Genomic DNA, 21,010 nt, shown 5'->3' on the forward strand with positions numbered 1-21,010 from the left:
ACTTACCGTTTCTTACTGGGAATGACACCAATCTGCTCACTTTCGCCATGAGGTGTAACAAGTCGTGCTTGCCACCATTCATCATCAGAGGCATTAATGACATGTAAAATATCACCATACAAGAAACTCAGCCCCTGACTCGGCAGACAACTGTCCTTGGTTCTATCATAGTCAAAGAGAGCACTGAAAAACAAAACAGTACAAGAGATACTATGATCACAGAACAGATACAGAGTATTTAAGCAACAACTATGGGTCAATAAGACAGCAGCTCCAAATATAGAGCAATGATGCAGTGAAATCTGGGAATTCTAATGTTAACATCAATCACTGATGAACAGATGCACAACCAAGCACAGGATTTATAGAGCCTGTTCCAGTATTCAAATAGATCTTGGCTGATCAATTCATTTGCTGTATTTATCTGTGGGCGGGATTCTCCGTCAGCCGATGCCGGAATCGGGAAACGCAATTGAGCAGAGAATTGTTTCTGACGCCAAAATCGTGGCGGACGCTGGCTTCACGTCAAATCGCAATTCTCCAGTGTCTCGACAGCGGAATCAGTGCATTCCAGAACGCATGTACAGTATACACCATTGGCATATCATTAGCAGGCCTGACCCAGTATTCTCCGGGGCCTCCGCAAAGTTCCGCCTCCACTAGGGCGAATTCCCAATAGCGAGGTTCACTTGTGTTTTTAAAAATTGTGAAACACGCGCCGTGGCTGCTGACGGGGACAGTGGGGGTACGGAAAATGTTCAACATCGCCATAAGTTGCTGAAAGTCGTGTCGCTGGCCAGGGGGCTTCTGCCAGGGGGGTGGGGGTGGCCAGGAGCTGGGCTGTAGGGTCAGGGAGGACGTACACAGAGCTTCATTGCTGCGGACTGAACACTGTGAACCTAGGTCCATAGGTCTTATGGATGTCCACCCAGGGCACCCCTCTATGTGCATTCTGGCTTCAGCCGACCCACTGGCAGGATGGGTTCGCTCCAACGTGACCAGTGCCATTTTGCTGGCTGGGAGTGAAGTTTGTGGGGAGTTAAGTGTATCTATGCGGCTGCAGCTTGTCGCCTCAAACCTGGACCCGGTGAATCCCACACCGTTTCTCATTGGAATCGATTGTGTTCCATTTGGCGCCCTTGCTAGCCTGTCCACAATCGCTGAACCGGTCCAGGCGTGGTGCCAGTTTTGCTGTCGTGGAAGTTCACGAATCGTGCCCGGCATCAACACTTAGTCTAAGGAACTGAGAATTCCACCGTGTAGCTCTCAATATCCTTGCCTAACAAAATATCACACTCATCAGCTTTTTTTTCCATTCAGGGGTAGGTTGAAAGTTCCAGGTGTCCACTATCCTTTGTGTGATGAAGTGATTTCTGACATCACCCCTAATTTCATTAAACATTTAAAGATTATGCCCCCTTGTTTTGCACTTCCCCGCAAAGGAAATAGTTTATAGAAGAGCAGATATGTAGGCAAATCACAGAACAAAACAGCACCGAAGGAGCCCTTCGGCCCATCGAGTCTACACCAGCGCATAAAAAACACCTGACCTGTTTACCTAATCCCATTTGTCAGCACTTGGCCCATAGCCTCGAATGTTATGGCGTGCCAAGTACTCACCCAGGTACTTTTCAAAGGATGGGAGGCAACCCGCCTCGACCACCCTCCCAGGCAGAGTTTTCCAGACCGTCACCACCCTATGGGTAAAAAGGTTTTTCCTCAAATCCCTCCTAAATCTCTGCTCCTGGCCTTGAACTTATCTCCCTCGTAACTGACCCTTCAACTAAGGGGAACAGCTGCTCCCTATCCACCCTGTCCAAGCCCCTCATAATCTTGTACACCTCAATCAGGTCACCGCTCAGTCTTCTCTGCTCCAGAAAAAATAACCCAGGCCTATCCAACCTCTCTTTATAACTTAATTGTTCTATCCCAGCAATATTCTGTGAATTTCATCTGCAGCCCCTCCAGTGCAATTACATCCTTCCTATAATGTGCAGTGTTTAGTTCCATTCACAGTTCTTCAAATAATAATGCCCTCCACACCTGCCTGTACAAAGACCTGGCTACTAAGTTGCAAGTAGGATTTGATGTTGATACAGCTGTCAATGGGACTGGGTTGATTTTGTAATGAGCTCCAAACAGGATTTGTTTTGACAGGCTGTGACTGTTTTCTTCAGAAAAGACTGAGGGCTAACATGATAAAGGTTTTTAAGATTCCGAAAAGGTTTTTGTGGAGATAATGCTTCCTCATACATGAATAGATCAGATCGGTGCCACAGATATAAGATAATTATATTAAATCCAATAGTGTTGCGATAGGGAGATGTTAAGAAATTGGATCCAGAAATGAGATTGAAGATGTAGTGGGCAGTTTAGGGGTTAACAGCACTGAGTCAGAAGTATATGCCCACACCTGGCCTGAGTTACATTGTCCCATTCAGACTTAAGCTCATTAATGGGAATAGACAGGATACTCCTGTTCAGCGGGGTGATCCACTCAAGATCCATTGTCCTCCGGGACATTCTGATCTGCCAGCCATTAGCGCATTATAGAGTCTGATGGCCTCTTTTGTCTGTAAATTGGAGGTTAATTGCATATTCATAGCATGGCCCTGTTCTTTTGTGTAAACGGGAATCAAAAGCCCAGATAGCAAGGATGAGTTCAAGCCTGGACACCCCAGTGTAGAACCATTGTTTGAGGAGCTGGATGAAGCTGAGAGAGAGAAAAGAATCCTGTTCGAACAGGTGGAGAAAAGGATTTGGGAAGCCACCAAGGGAGAACATGAAAAGCTGCCACTGAGAGAGGCTTTCGGAAAGGGGTCGGAAAGAGCTTCACTACCAGCAGTAATATGTTCTGTGAATATAGGTATCCAGTTTGTCTGCCTGTATAAGTGGAGCATAGAGCGGTATGACATTATGTGCTGTTTAATGGGAAATTGTGTGTTAGCGTTAAAAGATACATGTAAGCTGTTCTTGTTAGGTTTGAAGTTTAAAAGTTTAAATATTGTTTTCTTTTGTTTTAATAAAGTTTTGTTTGTAAAAATAATCACGCCCTATTTCTTATGCAATCACTCCTGGAGCAAATTGATCTTTCTGTGCAGCCTTCATAAGCACTTGTAGGGACCATATGATCTGTTTGTGTTGTAAATATTGTGTAACTACTTTGTTTACTGTGAGCTGAGGCAGGGACGCAGGAAGGCAACATTATGGATGTGAAAATTGGCGGTCCAGGTTACGGACAGGATATACGGTCAAAGTTCAGCAATGTTGCAGAGTCTAGTTCAACCTCAGACAGTAGACCAAGAGAGGGGTGGAATTAATCATTGATGAACAGAGATTTAGGTGGTGAGCGAAGAGAATGACTTTGGTCTTCCCAATATTTAATTTGCTATTTAACCAGTATACTGTAATCCTGTAGTTTCTACTGTAAACTGTACATGCCAAGTATAAACTTTAAAAAGTCTGCTCTTATGGAACCCAGATTTCTCAGTTGAAGAAGTTAAAACTAATAAACCCAAATCATTAACATGGCAAAGAATCAGACTACAGTTATGCTACTACTGCATTCCTCAGATATTCGAACAGTTCAGAACTAGTGTCCTCTTTAGGAGACTGGTGTCAGTGTAAACTGATAAATTAGTTGATCAGTTAACCATTGAAAAAGTTTAACTTTTGTTGGTACCTGGGACTTCGATGTTGTGGCCATTTCGGAGACATGGATAGAGCAGGGACAGGAATGGATGTTGCAGGTTCCGGGGTTTAGGTGTTTTAGTAAGCTCAGAGAAGGAGGCAAAAGAGGGGGAGGTGTGGCGCTGCTAGTCAAGAGCAGTATTACGGTGGCGGAGAGGATGCTAGATGGGGACTCTTCTTCCGAGGTAGTATGGGCTGAAGTTAGAAACAGGAAAGGAGAGGTCACCCTGTTGGGAGTTTTTTATAGGCCTCCTAATAGTTCTAGGGATGTAGAGGAAAGGATGGCGAAGATGATTCTGGATAAGAGCGAAAGTAACAGGGTAGTTATTATGGGAGACTTTAACTTTCCAAATATTGACTGGAAAAGATATAGTTCGAGTACAATAGATGGGTCATTTTTTGTACAGTGTGTGCAGGAGGGTTTCCTGAAACAATATGTTGACAGGCCAACAAGAGGCGAGGCCACGTTGGATTTGGTTTTGGGTAATGAACCAGGCCAGGTGTTGGATTTGGAGGTAGGAGAGCACTTTGGGGACAGTGACCACAATTCGGTGACGTTTACGTTAATGATGGAAAGGGATAAGTATACACCGCAGGGCAAGAGTTATAGCTGGGGGAAGGGCAATTATGATGCCATTAGACATGACTTGGGGGGGATAAGGTGGAGAAGTAGGCTGCAAGTGTTGGGCACACTGGATAAGTGGGGCTTGTTCAAGGATCAGCTACTGTGTGTTCTTGATAAGTATGTACCAGTCAGGCAGGGAGGAAGGCGTCGAGCGAGGGAATCGTGGTTTACCAAGGAGGTGGAATCTCTTGTTAAGAGGAAGAAGGAGGCCTATGTGAAGATGAGGTGTGAAGTTTCAGTTGGGGCGATGGATAGTTACAAGGTAGCGAGGAAGGATCTAAAGAGAGAGCTAAGACGAGCAAGGAGGGGACATGAGAAGTATTTGGCAGGAAGGATCAAGGAAAACCCAAAAGCTTTCTATAGGTATGTCAGGAATAAGCGAATGACTAGAGAAAGAGTAGGACCTGTCAAGGACAGGGATGGGAAATTGTTTGTGGAGTCTGAAGAGATAGGCGAGATACTAAATGAATATTTTTCGTCAGTATTCACTCAGGAAAAAGATAATGTTGTGGAGGAGAATGCTGAGCCCCAGGCTAATAGAATAGATGGCATTGAGGTACGTAGGGAAGAGGTGTTGGCAATTCTGGACAGGCTTAAAATGGATAAGTCCCCAGGACCTGATGGGATTTATCCTAGGATTCTCTGGGAGGCCAGGGAAGAGATTGCTGGACCTTTGGCTTTGATTTTTATGTCATCATTGGCTACAGGAATAGTGCCAGAGGACTGGAGGACAGCAAATGTGGTCCCTTTGTTCAAAAAGTGGAGCAGAGACAACCCCGGCAACTATAGACCGGTGAGCCTCACGTCTGTAGTGGGTAAAGTCTTGGAGGGGATTATAAGAGACAAGATTTATAATCATCTAGATAGGAATAATATGATCAGGGATAGTCAGCATGGCTTTGTGAAGGGTAGGTCATGCCTCACAAACCTTATCGAGTTCTTTGAGAAGGTGACTGAACAGGTAGATGAGGGTAGAGCAGTTGATGTGGTGTATATGGATTTCAGCAAAGCGTTTGATAAGGTTCCCCACGGTAGGCTATTGCAGAAAATACGGAGGCTGGGGATTGAGGGTGATTTAGAGATGTGGATCAGAAATTGGCTAGCTGAAAGAAGACAGAGGGTGGTGGTTGATGGGAAATGTTCAGAATGGAGTACAGTCACAAGTGGAGTACCACAAGGATCTGTTCTGGGGCCGTTGCTGTTTGTCATTTTTATCAATGACCTAGAGGAAGGCGCAGAAGGGTGGGTGAGTAAATTTGCAGACGATACTAAAGTCGGTGGTGTTGTCGATAGTGTGGAAGGATGTAGCAGGTTACAGAGGGATATAGATAAGCTGCAGAGCTGGGCTGAGAGGTGGCAAATGGAGTTTAATGTAGAGAAGTGTGAGGTGATTCACTTTGGAAGGAATAACAGGAATGCGGAATATTTGGCTAATGGTAAAGTTCTTGAAAGTGTGGATGAGCAGAGGGATCTAGGTGTCCATGTACATAGATCCCTGAAAGTTGCCACCCAGGTTGATAGGGTTGTGAAGAAGGCCTATGGAGTGTTGGCCTTTATTGGTAGAGGGATTGAGTTCCGGAGTCGGAAGGTCATGTTGCAGCTGTGCAGAACTCTGGTACGGCCGCATTTGGAGTATTGCATACAGTTCTGGTCACCGCATTATAGGAAGGACGTGAAGGCTTTGGAGCGGGTGCAGAGGAGATTTACCAGAATGTTGCCTGGTATGGAGGGAAAATCTTATGAGGAAAGGCTGATGGACTTGAGGTTGTTTTCGTTAGAGAGAAGAAGGTTAAGAGGAGACTTAATAGAGGCATACAAAATGATCAGGGGGTTGGATAGGGTGGACAGTGAGAGCCTTCTCCCGCGGATGGAAATGGCTGGCACGAGGGGACATAACTTTAAACTGAGGGGTAATAGATATAGGACTGAGGTCAGAGGTAGGTTCTTTACGCAAAGAGTAGTGAGGCCGTGGCATGCCCTACCTGCTACAGTAGTGAACTCGCCAACATTGAGGGCATTTAAAAGTTTATTGGATAAACATATGGATGATAATGGCATAGTGTAGGTTAGATGGCTTTTGTTTCGGTGCAACATCGTGGGCCGAAGGGCCTGTACTGCGCTATATTGTTCTATGTTCTATAAAAACAGAATAATATTTCAATTCATCCAACACCCAATTACATCTCAACAACTCAAAAAGCACTGAGACAACAAATTACTTTTGAAGAGTGGTATAGTGCCCAGTAATATACTATTATGTGCAGCAACCTGTGGCAGCAACAATTCAAACAGGAGATAAATGACCAGTTGGCCTGGTTTTTGATTACATCATAGGTTACTGTATCTCTTGCTAACTGAAATCCTTGGGTAAAGCCAAGGGAAATGAACCTTCTCCTCACCTGAACAATGAACTTACCGGACATAGAGCGAACGTTTCTCACTAGTCCGCAGAGAGCCAGATCCAGAGCTCATACTGCTATTCATCATCTGTTCCCGAAGGTCATGGATTTTAGATTCAAAGCGGCTATACTCTGCATGAAAGAAAAATGGTTTTGTAACAAAATTTAGGAATTGATTAACATAATGGACCAGAGAACAAATGGCGACACAGGTTACCCATAATTCCTATGATGGGATTTGGTTTCCAATTTTAGCTTTGTAGAAACTTGCATCATACTACAGGACAGGAGAGAAATAGAAAATAATGCTTTTATATTGTGCAAGAGTTGCGCCATTTTTGTAAACCTGCGATAAGCTGGCTATATTCCAAAAGCAAACCTGTTGGTATCTACTGAAGCTAGTGGTCTGGATTCTCTGCTGTTGGGATTCTCCATTGCGCCAGCAGCCCGGGGATTTCCCGGCGTTGTGGGGCTGCCCAGAGTGGGGTCTCCCATTGGCTGGCTGGCGAGACGGGGAATCCCGGGGGGCATCGCACCAGAAATCTGTTGCGGTGGGGTGGAGAATCCCGGCCAGTGTTTTGGATCTCAAGTGACCATCTTTAGCAAATCCCTGCAAGTTGACTTTTGGATTGTGGTGTCTCCTCCTGCTTCTCAATTATTGCCTCTCAAGTCTATAAGGATCTGTCTTGACCCCACACCACCCCCATTTCTCATTTAGAAGCTGCTCCTTGGTGACACTATCGAAAAACACATTAGGTTCCACCTGTACATTGACTGATGACATTGAACTCTGCTTCGCCACCACCTCTGCCACTCCACTGCCTTTGATTTATCACACTGCTTGTCCCACATCCTGTATTGGACAAGCAGGAATTTTCTTCCATTTTGCACTGGAAAGACCCATGCTATCATGGGCAGCACGGTAGCACAAGTGGATAGCACTGTGGCTTCACAGAGCCAGGGTCCCATGTTCGATTCCCCGCTGGGTCACTTTCTGTGCGGAGTCTGCATGTTCTCCCGTGTCTGCATGGCTTTCCTCCGGGTGCTCCGGTTTCGTCCCACAGTACAAAGACGTGCAGGTTAGGTGGATTGGCCATGATAAATTGCCCTTGGTGACCAAAAAGGTTAGGAGGGGTTATTGGGTTACGGGGATATGGTGGAAGTGAGGGCTTAAGTGGGCTGGTGCAGACTCGATGGACCGAATGGCCTCCTCTTGCACTCTATGTTCTATTTGTCTTCAATGCTAAACTACTGGGACTGCATAATCATATTACTCTGGTTAACTAATTCTAACCCTCCAACCCTCATCACACTTCACACCAATAGATCCAGAACCCAGTTTGATCATGACAATGTGTAAGGGTAGATTTTATTGAATTCCTGTTCCGGTGTGAAGCAGAATCTATCAGAAGTGCACAAGAAATTTTGATAGGTCAACGATCTCTGCAGCATTGTCTGTTCATAAAAGCTATTTTTACTGTCAGCCAGATTTTATCAGGCTGAATTAAACTACCGCTCTATGGCGGTGGATTGCAGTACACTGGTGAGCCTAGATTAGGAGATATCAGATAGTAACTTGGGTTCTTTGGCAACACGATTATATTTTTTAATAATTTCTAAAAGCTTGTGATGATCACCAAGCAGCAAAATAGCCCAAATTCTGCCCACATGGAACTGCCTAAACAAACAGGCACTTATTCTACAGCTGTTATTTAGTGGCACTTCAGGTGTCATCAATAGACTTCAGGCTTCATTAGGAACAAAATATATTTCTTGATAAAGAGAAATTATGTACGTGGGTTTGCAACTATAGGCTGCCTTGAAGCAGCAGCGCTCGGCTGTTCCAGTCCTTAGAGGCTTACTACATGGCTTCTAGTTGTAATCTACCCAAGAGAGGTCTCCACCCTCTCGGGTGGTCACCCGCTCTCAGTCCCCATTGGTCTCTCAGGCCAGGTGACCCTCTTCAGGTTTGTTGTCTTTAAGAGACAGACACCACAATCACTACAACAACCACCAGTTGAGATGCACTGGCCAGAAAGGGAGAAGCAACAAATGAGTCGAACACAAATCATTTGTTTTTATTTACAAAAACTGTTTTTTTCAATTCCTTCATGGGATATAGGCATCACTGGCAAGACCAGAATTTGTTGCATGTCCCTAACTGCCCATGAACTGAGTGGCTTACTGAAGCCAGCTCAGAAGGCAGTTAAGAATCAATCACAATGCCATGGATCTGGTGTCATACGTAGGTCAGTCGGAGATAGGCCGGCATATTTCCTTCCCTAAAAGAAATAGTGAACCACATGGATTTTCAACAACAATCAATGATAGTTTTGTGATCACCACTACTGAAACAAGCTTCCAATTCCAGATTTTTTAAAATTTAGATGGTGGGATTTGAACCCATGTCCCCAGAACATCAGCTTGGGCTTGATTAATAGTCCAGTGACATTATCACAACACCGCCATCTTTGTTGAAACTGCTGCAGGGCAGGGGAGTTGCAGTTAAATTTTAAGGGAAGCTCAGTGGTTTCATGCAAAGCCTTTTTTGAAAATAAATTTAGTACCGAATTATTTTTTTTTCAATTATGGGACAATTTAGCATGACCAATCCACCTAACCTGCACATCTTTGGGTTGTGGGGGTGAAACCCACGCAGACACGGGGGGGGGGGGGGCAGGATCGAACCCGGCTCTTCAGCGACATAGGCGGCTGTGCTAATCACTGCGCCACCTCAGGTTTCACACAAAGCCAATGTTACTTTGCTTATTTGAGTGAACTGAAGTATTTCCTTTTATTCATAGAATCACAGAATTTACAGTGCAGGAGGCCATTCAGCCCATCGAGTCTGCACCGGCCCTTGGAAAGAGCACCCTCCACCTCACCTTTTTGGGCACTAAGGGCAATTTAGCATGGCCAATACACCTAACCTGCACATCTTTGGACTGTGGGAGGAAACCGGAGCACCCGGAGGAAACCCACGCAGACACAGGGGAACGTGCAGACTCCGCCCCGACAGTGACCCAGGCCGGGAATCGAATGGTCAAGCTGGGACCTTGGAGTGTGCAGCAACTGTGCTAACCACTGTGCTGCACACAATTATTGAACTGGGCTCTCCATACTCCAAGTGCATAGGCCAAAAACGCCTCTTGGCAATAGACCACAGATCCCGAATTCAAGGCCCCTTCCCGTCCAATACAACAATTATTATTGTTCAGGTCTCAAATTCCCCTCCAGATACGTGACTGCAATTGTCTAAAATTTCCTTTTGCTTCTCATTAATGTCTGTTACATTTGTTTACATGTCAATGTCACTGTACCTCAAAGAAAATAATTACATGTGAAGGACTATGAGATCTATTGGGTAAACATGCAAGGTGCTATTTTAATGCAAATCTTTGTACTTTTCTGATCATGCACACCTTCTCAGGTCTGGATGTTGTTTCTATGAAGAAAATCCACAGAGGAATATAATTCAGCAAAATAAAGAACATACAGCAACAGTTAATATTGCGCCTTTAACGTAATAAAAAGATACCCAGTCACATCATGGAGTATTATTAAACTAAATGTGATACGGAGCAACATAAGGAGACATTGACAAATGCTGAGACAAAGAGATGAGGTTTATGAAGCGACTTTAAAAAGAGAGGTGAAGAAGTTTAGTGAGGAAATTCCAGAGCTTAAAGCTGAGGCAGCTGAAGGCACGGTCACCAAAGAAACAACACGTGAACAAAGCAAACTGCTGTCCAATTATGCTCCACCACCAGGGTTAGTCAAAGCTCTTAGTGATCAGTCCGAAAAACAAAACTAGCCAAGCCATAATCAGTCCCGGCAACAACACTGGCCAAGGCTCGTAGGGAACAAACAATGGGCATTGGCACTACAGTTAAGCAAACCTTTTTACAATCAACCTCAAATCAGAGCTAGTAATGTTTTCTAGAGAGATCAAATATTCGTTATTATTGGTGTTAATCTAATCTTCTAAGCAGTAAACTTTTATTTTCTTTGTACATTGACGTTAACCAAAGGCAGAGATTACTTCACTATAGGTTATTATACAAGAATCAATGCAGCATACAACACTATTTTGGTACAAGGAAGCGGTTTTTGAATTTCAAGCTTCATTATCACCAGCTGAGAGAAGAGTTCCCACTAGCCATCTGCCCAAGCTCATTTGTCTGGGAATGCTTAATAGACACATTTCTCTCTTTTTCTGGACAGCAACCAGATGCAAAATTGTTCATATTTAATTAGGAATACAACGTTTTTACAGTCAGCCCTTGGACTAACTCAGGCTCTCCCAATACATTGTTACCATGGAGGTTAAATGTGTTCCTACAAAGGAAAGTTTCCATGTTAGGTACCGGAAAGTGGCTAAACACTGTTCAAGGAAATCATTGAGCTATATTATTGCATCAGTGATTACTTCTTTCAGCATGCTGACTTTGCATTGTCCCAAAAGTGCTTCCTGGGTCATGAATACAATAAGGTGCAATATATGTATGACAGCAAAGTGTGCATTATTGTAAATATCCAAGACATCATAAAGAACATCAGAGTAGTTATCAAAAGAATCCTAGCATTCTGCTCCTTAAAACACAACAGTAAAAATAGGAAAAGAGAATGTGCATTTATACAGTGTCTTTAACCTCAGCACTTCCCAAAAAGCTTTACAGCCAATGGAAGTATTTTTGAAATGTAGTTACTGTTGTGATGTAGGCAAATGCAGCAGGCAATTTGCACACGGCGAAGTTCCACAAACAGCTATCGACCAAATTACCAGATAACCTGTTTTAGTGATGTTCATTAAAAGACAAACGCAGTACACAACATCTGCTCTTCTCTATAGTGCCATGGGATTTTTATACCCATATGAACGACTATGTCTATGACAGTGTAGCACTTCCACAGTACTACATATAAGTGTGTTATAACTCAAAACATTATACGGCAGAGTTATAGACAGGAAACTTATAAACACAGCAAGGAAAATAACTGAAAGCATAACACAGCACGAATTACAATCAAGAACATTATAACACAGCAAGTGTTATTGCTCAGAGCCTTATAACACAGCAAGAGTTATGGCTGGAAGATTTATCACACAGCAAGATTATAACTAAGAGCCTTACAATAAAACTAAATATAATGGAGAGCATTATAACAGAATGAAGATTATAGTGGAGTCTTATAATATGCAATATCTTCCACAGCGAGTTATACCTAAGTGTCATATAACAAAGGGTCATAATACAGGAGTGTCTTGTTATGAGATTGTCTTGATTTTTTTACAAGGAGGATTTGGAAAAACTATATACCTAAATGTTATTTTTTATGCAAATGTTATTCACACTGTATTTACTTTTATTATTTGCAGCACAGGAGGCCATTTGGCCCATCATGTCTATGCCGGCTGTTTGAAAGAGCATTTCGATATAGTCCCACATTCCAGCTCTTTTTTGCCAAAACCCTGCAAATTAATCCTCTTCTATGCAATCAGTTTTCATAAGATTTTCTGACAGTGCATTCCCTTGCATTCCAGATCTTAACAACCGTCATATGAAAAAAAATCTCATTTCCCGATAGCTCTTTTCCCAATTATTTTAAATCAATGACCTTTTGTTACTGACTCATATTCCAGAGAATGTGTTCTCCCTTCTTGTTCTGTCAAAATCCCTCACAATTTTGAATACCTCAATCAGGTTTCCCCTTTACCAAGAGCAATTGGAGCACTTCCAATAACTGAAGTCCCTCATCCCTGGTATCCTGGTAAACCTCCTCAGTACCCTCTTCCATGACTTTTCATTCTTCCGAAAGTGTGATATCCATAATTGTACACAGTTCCCAATTGAGGCCTAATCAGTAGTTTGCATAGTTAAGTATGACTTCCTTGTATTTGTATTCAATGCCCCTATTTACAAAGCCAAGAATCACATGAGCTTTCTCAACTGCCTTATCAGCTTGCCTCGTCACATCCAAAGACTTGTAAATACGCACTCCCTGATCCCGCTACTGATTCACCCACACAAAAGTACCATTTAGATCAGGTGTTATAACCTGCCTACTTACCATTGGCTGGGGACTAATGACAATCCCACAATCCTGTGGGAGTATGAGCTTCCCCAATGAGGGAGGGGCGGAAAAACCATTAGTAAACTCCTAGTATAAATAAAGCTGGCCAGTTTAGGAACCAGCAGGAAGGAGTGTGCAGCAAGGGAAGTTGCTGCTGCTGTTATATATATATGTTATTGTAAATAAATGTTATTACTTTGTATCCTTAAAACTCGTGCTGGATTCTTCGTGGCCCTCACAAAACTGGCGACGAAGGTTAAAGTGAATAGCTGTCTACACTGCTGAAGCCACCTCCCTGGATTTTTGTTGGATACAGGTTGGAAGTTATACCATGCCTCTGTACGGACGTTTGGATGTTTTTGATGCTGCGCTGGAAAGCTGGAACCAGTACACACAACGGATGTGTTACTATTTCCGGGCAAACACTATCACTGAAAACGAGCGGCAGGTGGTCATATTGCTCACAGCCTGCGGCCCGCATACGTTTGGGGTGATTAGGAGCCTTACGTACCCAGCTGCGCCGGACACCAAAACGTTTGATGAACTTGTGAATATAGTGGGGCAACATTTTAACCCAACCCCGTCCACGATAGCCCAGCGTTACCGGTTTAATACCGCTGAGAGGACCCCTGGAGAATCCCTTGCCGGTTTTCTACCCAGGCTACGCAGGATTGCGGAGTACTGTGACTATGGTGAGACCTTGTCAGAAATGTTACGCGACCGTTTGGTTTGCGGTATTAACAATGCGGCCACCCAGAGAAAGTTGTTCGTTGAGCCAACATTGACTTTTCAACAGGCCATTCAAATAGTATTGTCCCGAGAGAGCGCGGAACGAGGAGTGCAGGAGCTACAGGGAATGGAAGTGCATGCCTTGGGGCACAACCCCTTCCGTCCGAAACGTCCCCCCGCACTCCTGCGGTACCTTGGGCGAGGCAACGTCCGGACCGACGCCAGTGGCCGTCGGACATTCCTCCCCGATGGGACTGGTTGCGCCATTTGCGGTTGCAATGGCAGCACATCCTCCAAACCGTTTCTGAAGGGTTGACTGAGGTGCTAGGACGATACCCAGGTGTATTCCAGCCTGGTTTGGGGAAAATAAAAGGGGCCATAGCCCGTATCCAAGTCGAACCAGGAGCCATGCCGCGCTATTTCCGGGCGTGCCTGGTGCCTTACGCCTTGCTCGAGAAGGTAGAAGGGGAGCTCACTCGTTTGGAGAGTTTGGGTAATATCAGGCCCGTCCGTTTTGCTGACTGGGCAGCACCAATTGTACCTGTAATGAAGCCAGATGCCACAGTTCGCTTGTGTGGCGACTATAAACTTACAGTGAATACGGCTTCCCGACTCGACCGATATCCAATGCCTCGCATAGAGGATCTCTACGCGAAGCTTGCAGGTGGACTCTCGTTCACGAAATTAGATATGAGTCACGCCTACCTGCAGTTGGAGCTGGACCCTGCCTCCCGACCATATGTAACGATTAATACACACCGGGGCCTGTATGAATATACACGGTTGCCCTTTGGAGTATCCTCTGCCTGCGCAGTTTTTCAACGTGTTATGGAGGGCATTTTGAGAGGTTTACCACGTGTTGCTGTCTACTTAGATGACGTTTTGATTACAGGGACGTCGGAGCAGGAACATTTGGAAAATCTGGAGGCTGTCCTTAGATGCCTTTTGGAGGCTGGAGTCCGTTTACGTCGCACAAAGTGCGTATTTCAGGCAAAGGAAGCAGTCTTCCGGATCAATGGACACGAGACTGGCTCGCTTTTTGTTTACGTATAGGACCACCCCCCACCCCATGCGGTGACTGGGGTAGCTCCCGCAGAACTCCTAATGGGCCGGAGACTTCGCACCCGCCTTAGTATGGTTTTCCCGGACATTGGCGCAAAGGTACGCCGCACACAAGAACGGCAGGGACAGGGATTTTCTCGGCCGATTCGGCAGTTTGCGCCCGGTGACCCAGTGTTCGTTCGGAATTTTGCTGGTGGTGCCCAATGGGTCCCTGGTGTAATCTTTCGCCAAACGGGCCCTATATCTTACCAGGTGCAAGCCCAGGGTCGTCTCCAGCGCAAACATTTAGACCACGTTCGGTCCAGAAGACTATCCCCTCAAAGATTCCCCGCCCCCGGAGCTCATTTCTACAGCCGCAGAGACCAGAGACAAGGGAAGGTAGTCCTCACAATCTTCCACTGGTGCCTCACTCGAAGCCTGTGCAGGTCGTTACAGAACCGAATGGAGATAGAGACGCTGACATGACGGAGGCAGCAGACTCTGACTCCGAGATGGAGACACAGGATGCATCAGAGGGGGAATCCTTGGGTTACGGGCCGTGGATGTACAACCGTTGCGCCGTTCATCGCGGAAGCGCCGGTCTCCATCTCGTTACACGCCGCCTGATCCAGCGCCGCGTGCAAATGGTGTCCGGCCTGCGGCAAAACGAGTCCGACGCACTCCTTCGCCAGGGTCTTCGGTGGATTCCTTGGACTTTGGGGGGGAGGGATGTTATAACCTGCCTAATTACCATTGGCTGGGGACTAATGACAATCCCATAATCCTGTGGGAGTATGAGCTTCCCCAATGAGGGGGGGGGGCGGAGAAACCATTAGTAAACTCCTAGTATAAATAAAGCTGGCCAATTTAGGAACCAGCAGGAAGCAGTGTGCAGCAAGGGAAGTTGCTGCTGCTGTTATATATATATGTTATTGTAAATAAATGTTATTACTTTGTATCCTTAAAACTCGTGCTGGATTCTTCGTGGCCCTCACAAAATCAGGGTTTTTCAAACTGTAGGTCACGACCCGCGGACGGGTGTCAGGAGCGTCACGGGATAATCAATCGCAGCATTCCCGATCGCGGGAGACGTGCCCAACAGCCGCGATCGGCGTTCAAGAATGCCAGCTGCGACCGGCCTTTAAATACAAACGATGGAGTCTTCTCGCCAGAAGCGGCGGCAGACAGCAGGTCATGCGCCCAGCACATACACTGAAGTCACTTGCTTTGCACATAAATTCACAAAGGAGAGATTCCTCCATTTAGTAGCTGTCAGCAAGCAAGCAACAGGACTGTGAAGAACTGAAGAGGGATCGTTTTGTAATAAGGAAGAGAGGGCCAGAGACACAAACAGGCCAGGATCTCACAACTAAATTTGCTGGAGAGAGCAATCAAGTGAGCCTCTAATGCAAAATTATGCCCTGTAGCAAGTGTGTCACCCCTCTCCCACAGACCACTCCTTCCCTAGATGTCTCTTGTCATTTGTTTTGTATGATCACCATCAGACCAGGCCGTGCCACCGTGCCCCCAGCCAGCACCACTCTGGGGAAGACACTAATTTCTTGTCACTGCTGTCATCTGCACTCTCCACCACCGCTGAGACTACCACCTCTGTGGGGCATTTCAATGACAATGCTCCTGGGTCACCTTCTGGTGCGCATTTCACAAATGCAACAGCACATCAGGTGGAGGTAGGGACTTCTGAGGGAACGGGTGTTAGCAGGGCTGCAGGGATCCCAGACTGGACAGGTATCGTGCTTCTGGAAGGTATAATCTCATCACTGGTACAGATACGAAACAGGGACCGAATTAACAGGAGGGGATGTCAGCAACTTTCCAGCACCTGCAGGTGCAGCTGGCGAAGTCCTAACTGCTTTCATGTGCAGGAGATTGTGTCAACAATGGGTAGTACCCAGGCCAACACTGAACGGGTGGCATCCACGGTGGGAGCCTTGGGTCAAGAAGTCAGAGCCATGGGTCAAGATGTGCAACTGATGGTGGCGATGATCAACCCAGTCGCAGGCAGACATGTCCAGGCCGACATGGACATTATTATGGCGCTCCAGAGCTTGGCTCATTCACAAAGCGTCATGGCTGAGGGCATTGACAGCATTGGCTGGGCAGTGACCGACCGTGGCCAGTCACAGAGGGACATGTCAGAGGCGCAGAGGGACATGACTCACTCGCTGAGGAACGTGTCCCAGTCTCCAGTGGAGGGCATCGAGACGCTGGTTCAAACAGGGGTGGACCTCCAAGATTGGCAGCGCCTGGTGATGGTGGAGACTCTGGAGTTCATTACGGCCGCATCGCCATCCCATGGAGTAGCCTGGGGACCACTGAGCACCCTAAGGGAGCAGGAGGTTACAGGGCCCATGCCAGTGTTTCCTGCAGGGGAGCTGCTTGAACACCTCACTTGCTTTGAATCCTCCCCACTTGACATTGACGAATCTGATGGGCAGCAGGCAGAACAGGGTGGCACATAACCATCTGTGACACCCAAAAGTTTGCCGGATACATTGGTCGGTCCAGGCCCTCCAGAGGACAGCAACCAAAGGCATCTCAGGTCACAGGGTGAGAAATGCAGCAACTGCCTCCCCATCTGTTGTGCTGTCTGGGGAAACACCTAGAAGGAATGGTAGGCCATGTAAAATAAGAAAGTTAGACACCAGTTAAGTTGGCATGGGTGCAGCACATAGGTGAGAATTAGGAGTCAGGGTACATCAACGTATATAGTCACCATTAAACAATTTCACCAACTTCTGACCTGCCTTAATTCTTTGTCTGTAGGATGTTAGGGATTGAAATGATAGGGAGGTAATAGGAACTTGGGTCCAGAAATGGAGTCCAAGATATAGCAGGCAATTTAGGGATCAAACAGACTGAGGAAAAGTCTGCCAGCAGCGGAGTCAGAGGGATATTACCACAGCCTGAGTTACCTTGTCACATTCAGACTTAACCTTGTTAGTGGGAATACACAGAATGCTCCTGTTCAGCCAGAATGATCTACTCAAGATCCATTGTCATTCGGGACAACCTTGTTTGACCAGCTATCAGCCCATCACAGAGTCGGATACCTATGTGTCTGTCAATGGAAGGTTAGTTGCATACGAATGGCATAGCTCTATTATTTTGCAGAAACAGGACTAGGAAATCAGACAGCCACGGTAATAATAATAGATTCAAGTCTGGCCACCTCAGGAAAGAACATTTGTTTGAGAGGGTAAGCAGAACCTAGAGAGAGAGGGAGAAAAATGCTGTTCTTAACAGTTACAGGGAGAAGGCTGTGGAAATCGACCAGAGGTTATGAAAGTTGCCACCAAGGCAGGCTTTGGAAGAGAGTTCTGAACAAATATCCCTAACAGAAGAAAAATGGCTTTAAAAATGCAAGTATTGCCGTGGCCTCTCTGTGTAAGCGGCATGAGAGCAGCCTATATTTTAAAAAATAAAATTGATGTTTAATAGGAACTAGTGTGTACAGGTTAAGAAACTACATGTAGTGTTAGAGCTGAAGTAAAAGTTGAAATATTGTTTTTTCTTTTCAGTTTTTTAAATAAAATAACCAAGCCCTATTTCTTATATTATCACTCCTGGAACAAATTGATCTTTCTACACAGTATTAAGACTTAAAAAAAGTTCTGGCACTTGTCCAGTCTCTTCGCCACTGTTGAGAGCTAACCAGATGAGTTGGGTGTTGAGGTTTTCTGGCTGGTGTGGGGGCGGGGGGAGGGTTGGAGGTTGACATGGGGCAGGGCCCCCAGGACATTTGGGGTCACCCTAAGAGGTAGCAGTGTATGGGATCAGATGTATAAGGCCCCCTTGTATGATAGCTTACCCAGTGAGTGATCCGTCACCACTCACCATCTCCACAAAGCCACACCGCCGCACCTCCCCCCCTCCACCCCAAAGATAAATAGGCCCGTGACATGGAATGGCCAGTACAAATGCAGGAAATTCCCGGGCAGACAGTGGAATGTGACCCTGAAGGCAAGAGTCAAACTTTGTCAAGCGATGAGGAGCACCAGAGCTCATCTCACAGCGAGTCATCATCATCCTCCACCCTGTGGACAAGACCCGCTAAGACTACTTACCTAGGGCTAACACCATGTGTTGATGCTGGTAAGATCATCAGAGGGGGGATGGGGAACTGGGGTGGTGGGATGCAATGAAGGGAGGAAGGACAAGAAAAGTGCAGTGGATGAAGGCGCAATGAAGGGAGGAGGAACAAGGAATGTAGTAAGTGGCTATGGGGAAGGGGGCACCACTTGGAAAGGTGGGTGGGGTGAAATGAAGAGTGGGGCAGGAGGTTTGATTGGAACATAAGAACTAGGAGCAGGAGTAGGCCGTCTGGCCCCTCAAGCCAATGAGATCATGGCTGATCTTTTGTGGACTCGGCTCCATTTTCCGATCTTTAGATTAGATTGTCCTATGTGCGGTGGTCCCAGAGTACTCATTAGGTGGCCTGCCCAGGCCCAACGCCTGGTTCTTCCTGGTCATCACACTCATCTGATGAGACCTGGCGCAGCATGTCCCCCCATCTGCTGTGCAATGTTGGGCAGGACACAGCAGGCCAGCACAATATTAGAGACACTACTGGGGCTTTATTGGAGAGCCCCACCAGAGCCGTCCAGGCCGATGCACCACTCAATGACGCTTCTGGTTGCTGCATGTGCATCGTGATAACGGATCTCTCTGTGTCTGTCTAGGATAGGGGTTATTAGCCAAGACCTCAACGCGTAACTATTGTTGCCCAAAAGCCAACTCCTCACCAGAGGGAACACCTCAAGGTGCCGACGAGTGTGCCAGGATGTATGCGCCGGGCATGCTGCCTGGGTATCAGACACAGATGTGCAGCTGGTGGTCACACATCAACTGCACATTCAGGGAGTGGAAGCCCTTCCTATTATTAATAAAGGCAACCCCCTGATGAGCTGGTGCTCGTAGAGGGACATGCATTCCATCACTCACCCCCTGAACCTGGGGCATGGCAGCGAATCCTGCTGCCCGGGCATCCTGGTGTGCCTGGTCTAGACTGAAGTTTATGTCATTTGCTGCTGTGCCGCTCCATGCTACTCCCTCTAACCCAGACAGTCACTTCCCAGCAAGCGTGACAATTTTGAAGACTTTGCTTCCCTTCTCACTCCCCCTCAGCATGCCTGACCAGCCCCGTTTGTAAATACTTGCACTAATTCGCACTCGCATGACTTCCGCCCGAGAGGAGCGGAGCATCACGGAAGGGCTGAGCATACTGTGTCCAACCTGCTAATCATATTTAAATGCTTGCAAATACCAATTTTGCAAGCCACCCGCCGGCGTGGGGCGTAAACCCAGAGCTGGTCATTGACTTCAGGAAATGAAGTCTCGTACACACTCCTGTCTGCATCAATACGCACATCACGAACAATCTGTCCTGGTCCACCCACGTCGATGCTGTGACCAAGGAAGCACAACAGTGCCTACACTTCTTCAGGAAACTAAGGAAATTCGTATGTCCACATTGACTCTTACCAATATTTACAGATGTAGCATAGAAAGCATCCTATCCGACTGCCTCAAGCCTGGTATGGCAACTGCTCAGCCCAAGACCGTAATAAACTAGAGAGAGTCAGGAACACAGCTCAGTCCATCACGTGAAACCGTCTCCCATCCACTGATTATGTTTATACCACCCACTGCCTTGGGAAAGTAGGCAGCATAATCAAAGAGCCCTTCTACCGGGTCCCACCCCGGTCTTCCAACCTCTTCTATCGGGCAGGAGATACAAAGGTCTGACAACAAGCACTAACAGGTTCAAAAACAGCCAGCGTAATTCGTCGGCGGGATCCTCCCGTCTGCCAGCAGCGCACTCACGCCCGCGGGTTTCCCGACGGCGTGAGGTGGCCACAATGGGAAACCCCATTAGCCAGCTGTGGGAACGGAGAATCCTGCTGCCTGCCGGGGTGCGCCGCACTGGAAAACGCACCTGGCAACCGGAGAATCCCACCCAGCTTCTTCCCTGCTGTTACCAGATTCCTGAATGACCCTCTTATGGACTGAATTGATCTCTTCACACACCTTCTCTACTGAGTAGTAATACACTCCGTATGCTTCAACTGATGCCTGTGTCTATGTATTTATGTATGTCCTATGTTTCTTCATGTTTGGAACGATCTGTCTGAATTGTATGCCGAACAATACTTTTCACTGTACCTCAGTACACATGACAATAAATAAATCCAAATCCCAACCTAGTTTTTGTTGCAAGGGAGGGTCCGGACCATGGTGCAGGAATCGGCGTCAGGCGCAAACCTCGATTTTCATATGACGCCCGATTATCAGCCTGATCGCAACCTGGCATCACAAGGTGGAGAATCCAGACGATCCATTCACCACTCTACATTATATCCCTTAGCCAACTACATACTTGTTTCCACCATCCTTCTCATCTCATATGATTCCATTTTCTATATAAGTC

General features: G+C 46.4%; 1 protein-coding gene across 15 annotated transcripts in view; it reads right to left on the minus strand.

Annotated features, from left to right (window-relative positions):
* The window catches only part of dlg3 (discs, large homolog 3 (Drosophila)), a 1,021,949-nt gene that overhangs the window by 102,313 nt on the left and 898,626 nt on the right, over window positions 1-21,010 (minus strand). For all 15 annotated transcript variants that reach the window (XM_072505485.1, XM_072505481.1, XM_072505482.1 and 12 more), the window contains 2 exons: window positions 6,732-6,846; window positions 7-183 (listed from right to left, as the gene is read on the minus strand). In XM_072505485.1, coding sequence (XP_072361586.1) covers window positions 7-183; window positions 6,732-6,846 — 292 coding nt within the window. The remainder of the gene's footprint in view (window positions 1-6; window positions 184-6,731; window positions 6,847-21,010) is intronic.

Source organism: Scyliorhinus torazame, chromosome 5 (assembly GCF_047496885.1).
Source record: "Scyliorhinus torazame isolate Kashiwa2021f chromosome 5, sScyTor2.1, whole genome shotgun sequence".
Taxonomy (NCBI): Eukaryota; Metazoa; Chordata; class Chondrichthyes; order Carcharhiniformes; family Scyliorhinidae; genus Scyliorhinus; species Scyliorhinus torazame.